This window comes from Haliotis cracherodii, unplaced genomic scaffold (genome assembly GCF_022045235.1).
Source record: "Haliotis cracherodii isolate W230 unplaced genomic scaffold, xgHalCrac1.p SCAF_13, whole genome shotgun sequence".
Taxonomy (NCBI): domain Eukaryota; kingdom Metazoa; phylum Mollusca; class Gastropoda; order Lepetellida; family Haliotidae; genus Haliotis; species Haliotis cracherodii.
The window spans coordinates 7,909,248-7,923,565 of NW_027266268.1; the positions used below are offsets into that span (position 1 = coordinate 7,909,248).

The 14,318-nt window shown below is 44.1% G+C and overlaps 1 protein-coding gene across 1 annotated transcript in view; it reads right to left on the reverse strand.

Annotated features, from left to right (window-relative positions):
- LOC139459568 (hemicentin-1-like) overlaps positions 1-14,318 on the reverse strand; it is a 125,387-nt gene that overhangs the window by 48,996 nt on the left and 62,073 nt on the right. The window contains exons 30-40 of the mRNA XM_071241121.1: positions 13,631-13,915; positions 11,797-12,081; positions 11,050-11,334; positions 10,057-10,329; positions 9,184-9,327; positions 8,045-8,176; positions 7,363-7,573; positions 4,169-4,251; positions 3,243-3,515; positions 1,728-1,859; positions 843-980 (exon numbers count right to left, since the gene is read on the reverse strand). Of these exons, the coding sequence (XP_071097222.1) occupies positions 843-980; positions 1,728-1,859; positions 3,243-3,515; positions 4,169-4,251; positions 7,363-7,573; positions 8,045-8,176; positions 9,184-9,327; positions 10,057-10,329; positions 11,050-11,334; positions 11,797-12,081; positions 13,631-13,915 (2,241 nt within the window). The remainder of the gene's footprint in view (positions 1-842; positions 981-1,727; positions 1,860-3,242; positions 3,516-4,168; positions 4,252-7,362; positions 7,574-8,044; positions 8,177-9,183; positions 9,328-10,056; positions 10,330-11,049; positions 11,335-11,796; positions 12,082-13,630; positions 13,916-14,318) is intronic.

A 14,318-nucleotide genomic window follows, 5' to 3' on the forward strand; every position in this document is an offset into this window, starting at 1 on the left:
GGCACTGAGTTTAAATGTCAACTTTATCAACTTAAACATGTTCTTTTGTTTGACAAGTGAACCCTTTGACAACAGACAACTCCATTGCTCATTCTTGATTAGCATGTAACAATATTTAATTTTGAATACTTCTCCTACATTACATTTTGCATTCCCATTCTGTTTCATGTCAAAAACATAACTGGCAATGTCATGCTTAGAGACAACTGTTCCAGAACAAAGGTTTTAAACTATTCATCCTTTCGTTAAAATCAAAATTTTCTCAATGATGGTGGAAAAGAAAAGACGGGTCAGGAACCCATGCATCCCCCATCTAGATTGCGATTGATTGAGGTGTTCTCAGACCTTAAAGTCGCACTCAGCAATATTCCAGCTATATGACGCAGGCTGTAAATAATCGAGTCTGGACCAGACAATCCAGTGATTAATATCATGAGCAACGATCGACGCAATTGGGATCAATGACATGCATCGACCAAGTCAGCGAGCCTGACCACCTGATCCCCTTAGTCGCCTTTTACGACAAGCATAGTCACCTTTTACGGCAAACATGGGTTGCTGAAGACCTATTCTACCCAGGAATCTTCACGGGTCTAGACCTTAAAGCAGAGGGATATCATATTGGACTAAATGATCTGATTAAGGACCTGACCATTTTCGTCACTGCTTCAATACTGTTTCCTCTGGAAGGAAGAACAAACACTGATTTGGGGACCACAACATTTTTCTGGAACAATGTTGCTTAGCAAACAAATCAGAGTGACGCCTATGCACATCAAATGGTAGTTCCCTCAGGAACAAGCATTGTAAGAAATCCCTCCCTGACCGAGGGGAAAGCTTACCTTTAACGACGACACTGGCAGTCGCCGACACCTGCTGGTTGTTGGCGGGGTTGGTGGCGACACAGGTGTACTCCCCGCTGTCGGCGCGGATGGCGTTCCTCACAAAGTACAAGCTGCGGCCATTGATGCTCACAGGAGCTGAAGACACAAACATAAAGATTGGTGGCTGTCTGAGTTTCAGCATGATGATGGTATGGGAACACATACAAGTGATGGGAAGGGGGGGGGGGGGGGGGGGGTGAGGGAAGAGACTTACATGTGATGGGGGAGACTTACAGGTGATGGTTGAGGACTTACAGGTAATAGGTGAGATTTACAGGTGATGGGTGAGACTTACAGGTGATGGGTGAGACTTACAGGTGATGGGGGGAGACTTACAGGTTTACAGGTGCTGGGGGAGACTTACATGTGATGGGGAGACTTACAGGTGATGGTTGAGGACTTACAGGTAATGGGTGAGATTTACAGGTGATGGGTGCGACTAACAGGTGATGGGTGAGACTTACAGGTGATGGGGGGAAACTTACAGGTTCTGGGGGAGACTTACAGGTGCTGGGGAGACTTACAGGTGATGGTTGAGGACTTACAGGTAATGGGTGAGATTTACAGGTGATGGGTGAGACTTACAGGTGATGGGTGAGACTTACAGGTGATGGGGGGGGGGGGAACTTACAGGTGCTGGGGGAGACTTACAGGTGCTGGGGAGACTTACTGGTGATGGTTGAGGACTTACAGGTAATGGGTGAGATTTACAGGTGATGGGTGAGACTTAAAGGTGATGGGTGAGACTTACAGGTGATGGGGGGGCACTTACAGGGGATGGGGGAGACTTACAGGTGATGGGGGAGACTTACAGGTGATGGGAGAGATGGGGGAGACACTTACATGCTATAGGCTTGCCATTGAGGAGCCAGGTGATGGTGGGGATGGGCACACCATCTGCAGCACACTCCATCTCCAGCCTATTGTTGATGGTCACCTCCTTGTCCCGGGGGATGATGAGGAGTCGGGGAGGAACTGCAACAGAATACAGCATGATCGTGTGGTAGTTGTGGCACCAACAGCTAGAATCAGGCCATGCATCATGACGTACCACACAACCATGTCAGTGTTAGGGTTGCCTCCCAACTTACATTCAGCAATAATTCCTCAATGGCTATGTACAACAGGCCCCATCTTCTACAGAAGTGTATATGTGCAACTGGGACTGACGAGAACCTGCAAAACATCTAGATTAGCGGTACCACCTCATGCAACTGTGACAGTAAGGACATCAATCTACACGGAATTGCCCAACACCTGTCACAATTCAGCCCTCATAAAGAACTTCCAATCACCCGGACTTGTCTAGCCTTATTCTGCTATCAACACAAGACAACAGTTTAAGACCTAGTTCAACCTTCCAACCTGACTAACCAGACAGTAGGGCTAAGTCCATCATCTGTTGAATTCAGCCAGACCAGATTCAGACGGTAGCCCCTATTGATTGGCAACAGGTGGTATCGGACAAGAAAAGGACAAGATTGCTCCCAAGATCACAGATGAAGCTTGGTGAAGATTTATTGAAGATATACAGCAACATTTTTTCAACTGGGGACTTAGATATTGGACATTATACAGAAGTCAAACACCGAATTGAACTTGCAGACAATATGCCATTCAAGCAACAACATAGACACATTCCACATTCAACGAGCCAAGAGGTGAAGGACCATCTACAACAACTGCTTAGATGAGGTATCATTAGAAGATCACACAGTCCATGGGCTTCTAATGTTCTTGTTTTGCAAGGTGTGACTTCAGAACTGACAGACAGCGAAAGATGCATATGCCTTGCCAAGAATGGAAGATCATCTTGAATAAAAAATTCTTTTTGCCTTGGATAGGAAGTCCAGATATCATCAGATTGAGGTTGATGAAGAGCACAAGGCAAGAACAATATCTACAGTTGGCCTACTTGGGTTTTATGAGGAGAATCAGCCACCCTTTGGACTGGTCCTCTGCTTCTTAGCTCATACCGCATATTGCTCGAACTTAGTGCATGTAACAGTCTTGGGGAACATAAACCTTGTACCAATGGCCCAACAGCTATTGGTGGCATATTGGACATTTATTAAAATGAGTTCAATGTCGTATGTCGATATTTCCAAAGACATTTGGGGATATATGAAAATATGGAAGGGATGGAGCTTAAACTAAAATAGTGCGATGTTAGGGTGTGTAAAAAACAGATTACTGCACTCATGCCTGTCAAATACCAAGAACACCAAGAACAGCCACAATTGGAAGGCTGTGTGTTGCACCCACCAGCCATGACAGAATAACTATTGTAAACAACATTGCGTATTCTTTAACTTTTTTTTTCCAGCAGTGTATTTTGATTCCAGGCAGTTGACCAACCTTGTACCCTGAGCAGCCTGCTCTGGGAGTCCCGGCCGGCCTTGTTGTCCGCCGTGCACACGTAGCTGCCTGTGTCCTCTGCCTCCACTCGCTCAATGATCAATGAACCCTCATCTGTGAGGGTATACTTGGGGTCCCTGGGACTGATCCAACTGCCATCTCTGGTCCAGGAGATCCTCGGTGCAGGGTTTCCTCCTGCCTCACAGGGCATGGTGGCCCGGTCGCCAACGGTTACCACGAACTGGGGAGCTGCAGATTTGATCTTTGGAGGGACTGTAATAACAATAACAACATTTAAAAACTTGCTCTCTCTATTGTCACTGTACCTATATTATTTTTCACACAATCAAATATTATTAGACAACTGAAATGTTTCCAATTAAGAATGAGTGAGTGAGGGAGGGAGTGAGTAAGTATGGTTTTACACGCTTTTACCAATATTCCAGCAATACCATGGCCGGGAACACCAGAAATGGGCTTTAACACATTGTGCCCATGTCACGAATCAAACCCAGGAATTCGGCATGATGAATGCTTTAACCACTAGGCTACCCCACCACCCAATATGAAGCATGAACCATGTTATTCAGTGACAAGCTTGTAAATAATACACTGAACAATTAAAGTCAGGGATCATGAATATTTTTGAGGACATGTTTTTCTAGTGAAGATGGAGCACACAATTTCATAAAGATATCCAAAACAATTCATGATGCAAAATCTTTTTTGTTCAGGATATATTTATACACTGCATGCTGTGGTCAGTTGGGGGAAACAAACTACACTGAAATTTATTTTCCAAGTCTCCTGAAAAAAAAGGTTTAACTCTGACTGGATTTGAACCTACAAAACTATACCCCAGATGACAATTGCAAGTCAGGGCACTACCCACTGTGCCACCAGCCAGTGTGGGGGTTGATGCTTACCTTCCACTGTGAGGGAGACACTCTCTGTAGCATTGCCAGCCTGGTTCTCAGCTATACAGGTGTACGTCCCTGCATCCACAGCTCTGTCACACAAACACACAGGTGAGTACAAGTGTTCACAGGTGTGTGCAGGGTGCACAGGTTCATACAGTTAAGTACAGGTGTAAACATTGAGTACATGCCGCATCCACAGCTCTGTCACACATACATACAGGTGCACACAGCTGAGTGCAGGTGTGTATAGAAGAGTATTGATGTATGCAGGTGTGTACAGTTGAGTATAGGTGTGTGCCCTGTCCCGGGTGTACAAGGGTGTAACAGGTGCCCCTGGTACACAGCTCTTGTCACAGTTGAGTCAGGAGCGTACACGTGTGTAACAGAGAGTATTGATGTATGCAGGTGTGTACAGTTGAGTATAGGTGTGTGCCCTGTCCAGGGTGTACAAGGGTTTAACAGGTGCCCCTGGTACACAGCTCTGTCACAGTTGAGTCAGGAGCGTACACGTGTGTAACAGAGAGTATTGATGTGTGCAGGTGTGTACAGTTGAGTATAGGTGTGTACCCTGTCCCGGGTGTACAAGGGTGTAACAGGTGCCCCTGGTACACAGCTCTGTCACAGTTGAGTCAGGAGCGTATGTGGCAGGCTCATTTATGTACATAACTTTTAATTAAGATTTATTAGTTAGTAGTAAGGTTATATGGCCTTGTTACCATTTTAACTGATTAGTTTATTACGATATTTACATGATAAGAAGATAGTTATTAGTTATAATATTAGTTATGTTTTATACCTTAGTATTTTATACCTTAAACATTCATTCCATAGCTCTGTAACATTAAGTAAGCTTACTCTCAGTCTAACTTCCACTAATTGTCACACTGCATGCTTTTGACTTACAGCACTCTTTGCCCCAGCGTGCCCCAGCCAAGTCTATTGTCTTGTTGATAGGCCAAGCTGGCCACAGCTACAACAATGTTTGTTGTTGAATTTTAGAAAATCAGTTGCTATTTGTCACATCAAGGAAAGACTCTGCGAGATTTATTGCTGCTTTCATTTCTATGTGAGGATTTGGATTTGTAGAAGGATTTATTCATATTTAAGACTGAAATTAAGTACGTACATTCGTACTGATTATAAAATAAACGTCATCAGCCTCACCCCCGACAGCTGTTTGTGATTTATTTGGCCAGTAGAGCGCCTACTCCATTATCGACCAACACAAGCACAGTTACACGTACACGTGTGTAACAGAGGATTGATGTATGCAGGTGTGTACAGTTGAGTATAGGTGTGTGCTCTTGTTTACAGGTGTATAGTCATGCTTCCATAGCTCTGTCACAGTTGAGTCTGGGTGTGTACTGGTGTGTATCAGGTGTCCCTGCATCCACATCTCTGTCACAAACACAGTGCGAGTTTGTCATAATGAACATACATTACTGAACTTTTTTGGAGCCAGACATTTTATTTCAGGGCAGAAGCCAGGGAGTATTACCCATGGAATTTTCTTTTTTCCTTAAGTGTTAAAAATATTTAAATTTCAAAATTATCACTTTCTTTATTTAATTCACCAGACATACCCAGCATCACCATGGTCACCTCCCAACATCTGGGTCATGCAAGCTTGCATGCTGGTTGACCAACATGCACTGATCAAGTGGTTTCCCCAGCTCATTCTCATTCAAGAGGGTTATAGGCAAAGGAAATTGTCATTCGAGGATGAACAGGTGGGTACATAATGTGTGAGATAGGATAAGTATATAAATATACAATTCATTGTAAAATTTACAAATGTTTAAACTTATCCTATCTCACAATATGCATTATCCCACGGTAGGATGGTGGGGCGCTACTCCCAATTCTACAAAGATAACAACCGTAGGCTATACACAAGGAAGCTGGAGCTTACAATCAAGTTTAAAGTAATGTTCAGTGTCATAAGACAAAGCTTGTGAAGACACTTCCGGAGAGGCTGAGATGATGTAATAGGTTCAGCCAAACCGACATCCAGCGCGAGTACTCAGTGAACGTCCAAGACCGTCAAAGCTGCAGAGGGTAGTCATTTTGAACCTAGGTTCATAGGTGCGGCAGATGCGTCTTCTGTCAGGAAGGAGAAAATAGGTGGCGTAGGGTTCGTCACTTCTTGGACCATCACAGGGGTAGATCGGTCTGTTGTTTTTAAGACTTCTTAACTGGTGTCTTCTTGGACTTGGGAGTTTTCTCTGTAATCTTTGATAGATGATCTGTTTTGCGTTGCTGGCACTTGTGAAGGTAGATATTAAACGGTTCTTGTGGAAAGTCAGCACATAAAGCACAACATTCCGAAGCGCTACAGCGGCCATGACAATCAGAACATTCATGATGAGGGTCCGTGGAAGAGAACATGAGCCTACACATCATTCACGAAGTGGGGGCTGGTCACCCATGTTGAAATAGGCATACCAAGCAAAAATATAGATGAAGTCTGGCAAATTGAAGGTTGGCAAACAAGTGAAGACTTCATGTTGAAAATGCAAAGTTGATGGCAGGCAATGCATCTTCCTGCAGCAAGGGAGTACATCTTGACTGGGTGCCGCCATTTTGTTTAAAGCAAATGCAAGTGATATGAGAGGTGTAATCTGATTGGTCAGTAGGTGTGGGGTGGTGGTGGTGGTGTGGTACATAGAAGGGACATAACTCGTAATAGCCACTGGTGGCGTTGCGATCGAGCCCAGACATTCCAGCCTATTTCGGCAAGGCTGGAACCTGGACTTTTAAAGTCAGTTAACTCCCTTACCTTGGGAAGATACAGGAAATGTGGCACAGAGTTGTCAAAAATTGCAGAGGAATAAAACAAAAATCGATTCCCTAGTTTTGACAAGATTTGAAAGAGAATGAGTTGGCTGGGGAAACCATGTGATGAGTGCATGTAGATTAACTAGCATGCAAGCGTGCATGGCCCAGATGTTGGGAGGTGACCATGGGGATATCCGGGTGAATTAATTTTAGAAGCTGGAAACACTTGTCCAGACACTTTTCCCCTTAGGATCAAAAGAAGAAAGTGAAATCCACAGTGTGAGATAGGATAAGTTAAAAAATCTAGATTATTTTTCTGGTTTTCTGACTAGAAAACCCCACCTCACAATAGTCACACCAGCTAATTAATGCTAAAACACATTGTTCTTTCCTGACCGGATGGGAGAGTGGAGTGATGTTACCTTGCATGAGGTATGGCGAGTCCTCCATTCTGCAGCGTGATGTAGTGGACGCGGCTGTAGGAGTGGCCATAGTTGGTGGCGGTAATCTCCTTCCCATCCTTCTCCCAACGGATCTTGGGCCTCGGGATGCCTGTAGCGCTGCAGGGCATCACAGCAGTCCGGTTCTGGAGCACCACAAAGTTCCGCTGTGCCACACTGATGGTCGGTGGAACTACAAGCAATGAGTGACATTGAAGACACAGATAATGACTTAACACAACTTGGTTTTCTTGAGTTGACAGCACCGAGTCAATATTTGAGGTAAAGTGTAAGCGTGATTTCAAAAACTACTATTTCAGAATAAATGAACTTCAGAATTGTACCAATTACAGAAAGGGGGCCAATCATTGGTACTGGGGACCTATTCTGCCCCAGAATCCCCAAAGAGAGACAAGCATGGGGTATTGGGGACCTATTCCGCCCTAGAATTGTCACAGGGAGACAGGCATTGGGTATTGGGGACCTACTCTGCCCTAGAATTCCCACTGGGAGATAAGCATGGGGTGCTGGGGACCTATTCCGCCCTGGACTTCTAACTTGAAGACACACTTGAGGTACTGCGACCTCGTCTGCCTCACATTAGGTACTGGGCATCCGTACTGGAGCCCTCTGAGGGCACTACCTGCCCCATGCAGTGACCCACCTTGTACTTGGAGGGTGATGTCCCTCTTGGAGGAGCCAGCCCTGTTCTGGGCGATGCAGGTGTAGACGCCTCGATGGTACAGCTGCAGGTCCGTGATGTGCAGCGAGCCGTTGGACAGCACTTGGTAGGAGCCTGGACAGAGGAAATACACACAGCAGAGATCAGTTATATTTCTAAAAGAAACCAAGGTTTATTTAACATGCAGTCAAACTGCCCAGTACATGTTATAAACACAAGCCACTTTTTTGCCTTGTGATTTATGAACTGCAAGAATTTTTCAATAATTACTACGACCAAAATATACCTCTGAGGCAGTTCCAATTGGGCTCTCACCCCAAGCTTCCATGCTCACTTCGCAACACTCCGACTCATTGCAGCATGACTCCCCTTAAAGTAAAGTATAAGTGTGGCTCGACGCTCTAGCGCCATCCATTGCCAGGGCTCGTAGGATCCTACTCCCCATTATTCATCTGAAGAAGGGGAGACTGAATATCGTCTTGGAATTCTGGAATACTGTTCTTCCATCCCCTAATCACACATCGCTCAACACTCCTACACTCTAGATATTCCCTAAGGAGAGCCCACCCATTCACCACCCACCCCTCACCCACCTGTAGGACAGCCCTGTTCTTCAGCCCTCCCGCCCCTCACCCTCCAGCAGGAGAGCTCTGTTCTTCAGCCCTCCCACCCCTCATCCTCCAGCAGGAGAGCCCTGTTCTTCAGCCCTCCCACCCCTCATCCTCCAGCAGGAGAGCCCTGTTTTTCATCCCTCCCACCCCTCACCCTCCAGCAGGAGAGCCCTGTTCTTCAGCCCTCCCACCCCTCACCCACCTGTAGGAGAGCCCTGTTCTTCAGCCCTCCCACCCCTCACCCTCCTGTAGGAGAGCCCTGTTCTTCAGCCCTCCCACCCCTCACCCTCCTGTAGGAGAGCCCTGTTCTTCAGCCCTCCCACCCCTCACCCACCTGTAGGAGAGCCCTGTTCTTCAGCCCTCCCACCCCTCACCCACCTGTAGGAGAGCCCTGTTCTTCAGCCCTCCCACCCCTCACCCTCCTGTAGGAGAGCCCTGTTCTTCAGCCCTCCCACCCCTCACCCACCTGTAGGAGAGCCCTGTTCTTCAGCCCTCCCACCCCTCACTCACCCTCATCCTCCCGAAGGAGAGCCCTGTTCTTCAGCCAGAAGATCCTAGGGGTGGGGGTGCCCTCCACTTCACAGGGCAGGGTGATGCCGGTGGACAGTGGAGACTTCATCACAGCTGGGCCTACGTTCAGGATCTTTGCAGGAACTGACAAGGAACATGTCAAGATGAAGACTGAGATTCCCTATTATACATGTACAGTGCATTTGCTCAATCACAGGATGGGGGGGGGGAATGATAGCCTCATGATTCATAATCGATGGCAAAGATCCTAAACAAAGTTATGGTGGCAAAAAATGGTCAGCCACTGGTTTGAAATATGTGATGCTAAAAATAGTTGTCCAATCAAATTACACATGAACAAGGGTAAATCAGTGCAAAATTAACAAGAGTTTGCCACTAACATGGCTATATCCCCCGTCCCTGTTGCAGAATTTATGACATAATTAAATCTAAACAAACCCTAACCCTTTTTAACCGAGGTGGAACTTGTCATGGAAATTGTAAAAAAAAGTCCATCTTGTTGCCATGGAAACGTAAAAAATATAAATTTCTAAAATTTCTAAATAGCAAAAGGCACCAGTTCAGCATGTACATGACAAACATGCAAAGTTTCATGAACAAATATTGAACGGTTTCTGATTTATGCTCCAGAAACGAAACGTGACGTACGAACGGGCAGAGCCTGTTTCTATATCCCCCGCCAACTTTGTTGGGCGGTGTATAAAAATAAAACAGATAGTGACTACACTTCCTAAATGAAACTGGGGTAGCGAATAGGTCCGGGTATTTATGATCTATAACAACCTGGATATTTGAGCATACAGCACCACCACTGATCTCCACCTTATTGGAGTGCCAGACTCTTTTTCTTACCTTGAACATCAATGCTGATAGTGCGGGTGGCATTGCCGGCACTGTTGGATGCCGTGCACTGGTAATTCCCAGCATCCTCTATCATGATCCGCGAGAACTCCAGTGACCCTGACCTTAACATGCGGTGCCGGAGCCCGGTGGAGGGAAAGAGGGAGCCATCCTTGGTCCAGGTGACGTTGGGCTGGGGCTGACCATTTGTCTCACACTGCAGGACTGTGGGCGTGTTGACCTCTACTGCCATCTGGGTGGCGCCAGGCGCAATTTCCGGTGGAACTGACCAAAAAGTGAGGTGAGGTGAGGTTTTGTTTGTTTGTTTGTTTGTTTGATTAATGCTGCATTCAGCAATATTCTAGCTTTATGATGGCAGTCTGTTATTAATCAAGTCTGGACCAGACAATCCAGTTAATTGATATAATGAACACTGATCTACACAAGTGGGATAAGATGACATGCATCAACTAAATCACAGAGTATGTCCACTCTCATGACAAGAGTGAGTGAGTATGGTTTTACGCCGCTTTTAGCAATATTCCAGCTATATCTCGACGGGGGACACCAGAAATGGGCTTCACACATTGTACCCATGTCGGGAATCGAACCCGGATCTTCGGCGTGACGAGCGAACGCTTTAACCACAAGGCTACCCGACCCCCCCTTCTTGTGACAAGAATGGGTTGCTGAAGACTAATTCTAACCTGAATCTTCACGGGTCAAATGGTGATACAATGCATAAATGGCATTATTTTTATTACTTAAAAATATGAAGACAATAAATCTGGCCTGACATAAGATTTGTTTGGTCAAAGGGTCAAAGAGTTCCACTGTAACTTGAGGTCGGGGCAACATCTTACAGAACTGTCAAATATCAAGTAACCACTAATGTACATCTATATTTTCAGGCCATTTCTACTCTGAGAATAAAATATGTTAATCATAAAAAACATCTCTTTGGTCCGACTTTGCAAAAATAGATGATTTTTTCTCTCTCCTTACCCATAACAGAGACTTCAAACCTGAGGCTCGCTTCTCCAGCTGTGTTAATCGCCTGACAACTGTAGGCGCCAAAGTCCAAGAGTTGAGCACTGATAATGTACAGTTTCCTGCCATTGTCAAGGATACGGATATTGGGGATTCCATACTGAGGAATTATCTCCCCTGACCTGTACCACCTGACGTCTGGAGGTGGTATTCCCACTGCTGGACACTCCAGGGTCACTGATTGGTCCAGAATGACAGGAACACTTTGAGTCACTTCGGAGCCATTGATCTTTGGTGGAACTGCAATTCATTTGTTGGTACACAGCTATGAACTACATCATTTGAAGGACACTCTCCAACTCAATTTTTGTTAAACAAATGTGTCTATCATAATTTCTTTGTTCTCTCAAGATTCTTTTGCTACACAATGGGAATAGGTGATAACATTTCTTTAAACTTCGTTTTAAATTACACAATCTGTTTCTATTAATATTTATTTCTTGCTTTTTATCAGTGAATATATAGAGACAAACATTTTATATGTAAAGAAATAAGGACATTATTTTTAAAATATCAGTCACTTATGGAGTTAGTCTTAATTCCTTAATTCAACTCCTGAACTAAAAATTTACACAAAAATACAAACATAATGATGTTAAAAATGTATTTAGAATCAAACACTGCAAAATTTGTAGCTTTGGAGAAGGCTAATCTGTAAAGAAACCACACCTAAATTAGTCTGGTATAAGAAGTACTACGCACCCAGCACTTGAAGATCATACTGTTTCTCTATAAAGCCAGCCTGGTTCTCAGCATGACAGGTGTATCTGGCTGTGTCAAGGGTGGACGCCTGTAGGATCTTCAGTACCTTGCCGCCATTCTCTATGATAATGTTGGGATTCTCCTCTGCCACGATGATGGCGCCATCTTTCAGCCAGAGGATTGAGGGCTTGGGTACACCGCTGATGTTACACGGTAATGTAATTGGCTGGGTCGTCACAACATCCAGGTTCTCGGGGCTCTCGTTACCGTTGAACACAGGCGGGACTGGAACACAAGGTGAATCAATCCTTGGCAACCTATACATATCACAGTTGACTTACTGCGCTGGACACATAACATTAACAGGGTGAATCAATCCTAGGCAACCTATACATATCACAGTTGACTTACTGCCCTGGACACATAAACAAGGGAATGACATGGACAGACCAATCCACAGTTGGGTGGAGCTGGTCAAACTCGCAGCCACCAAGGCAAGGGTGTGGAATGTCTTGCTTCCCAAATTGAGAACAACCCTCAAACCTCTGCTCAGTTGTACAGAACAGGAAACAAATTTGATCAAATTTCATCATAAAATAAATCGTAAACAGGTGCGGAACAACTGTTTGCAAAAAGTTTTGAAGGCAACAGGCATGGGGTAATTGGGGAGCTTTACTTTAAGTTCAACAAAGTCTGTATTCTGCTATACTTCATAAGCAATACTGTGATATACTGCATGGTGATACTCTGATGTACTGTGTAACAATGTGACATACTTCATAGTGACAATCTGATATACTATACAGTGATACTCTGATGTACTGTGTAACAATGTGATATACTTTATAGTGACAATCTGATATACTATACACTGATACTCTGATGTACTGTGTAACAATGTGATATACTTTATAGTGATACTCTGATGTACTGTATAACAATGTGACATACTTTACAGTGACAATCTGATATACTATACAGTGATACTCTGATGTACTGTGTAACAATGTGATATACTTTATAGTGACAATCTGATATACTATACAGTGATACTCTGATGTACTGTATAACAATGTGATATACTTTATAGTGACAATCTGATATACTATACAGTGATACTCTGATGTACTGTATAACAATGTGATATACTTTATAGTGACAATCTGATATACTATACAGTGATACTCTGATGTACTGTATAACAATGTGATATACTTTATAGTGACATATATTGTATAGTGATACTCTTTTATATACTGTTGTTATATAGCAGTGTATTTAATTGTTAAACAATGTTGTTTTTGCTGAGATTCAGTTGCATTTTATACCATTGTGTTTTGACAATGGTTAGTTGTCAGGAATTTAGTACTATCTAATGTTAGCACTGATACGAAAGTTACTACATTTAGATGCTCTTGGATTCAAGTGAAATCTGGAATCTTCTTGAACAGCCAGTCTAATTCAGCACTGCATAGAAACTTCCAGAAGGGATTAGGCTATATAAGGGGGCAAGGGTGTGCCTCTCATCTCACATTACATCAAGACCAGTGGTTGTGTAAAGATCATCTTTTCACCCTGGATATCTAGCCTTGGCCTATTTTTATCACAACTGCTTTTGTATTTTGTTCTGCTATTATAATTACTCTGCAGTAATTTGTATTGATTTGTAAACCTAGTTAACATTATAATACAATTGTTAACTGTGTACCATTTCTTTGATGTTTTCACACTGAATTCTTTTGCGTCAACTTATTGTTTCAGTTTGGAAGTGGGCACGTAACACGATATAGCGATACTCTGATATACTGACATACAATCACAATGATCCACTCACCAAACACATCTAGCTTGATGACCACCTCGTCTGTGCCGGCTTGGTTGAGGGCGCGGCAGGTGTAGTTGCCTGCGTCGTCCACCTGTGCGTTGCTCACCTCCAGGGTGGTGTCTTCATTCAGGACTCGCAGGTCACGGTATGGGAAGTCCAGCAGTGGGACACGATCCTTCAACCACAAGATGCTGGGGGTCGGCACACCATCCACAGGGCAGTTCAACAACACGGTCTTGTTCTGGTGCACTGAGGGGTTCTCTTGTATCAGGCTGCGATCGATGCTCGGTGGAACTGAAACCGTGTGTTTAGATTTACGCTTCTTTGAACAGCATTTCATCAATATGATAGTATGAGATGAAGGTGATGCATGTTCTAAATGTTCCCACCAGCATCAGAAACTCACAACAGACTAAGGGCCATAATTGGGCTAAATTGGGGATTTGAACCAACAATCAGTGGATCTTGTGAGGCTATACACTTCAACTCTGAACAGCAAATTGACAATAAATCTTAGAGTTTTTCGTGACTAAAATAAAGACTATAAACAAACAGAATTAAAAAACTAGGACTAAATTGTGTGTTTTCTAATTAAGAGCACTTTCATGTCATAACAAAGTCACCAGACTCTTTTGTATGTGAGAGTAACTGTAGGGAATTAGTTCTCATACAAGCAGTTAATTGTCCTCAGGTGACG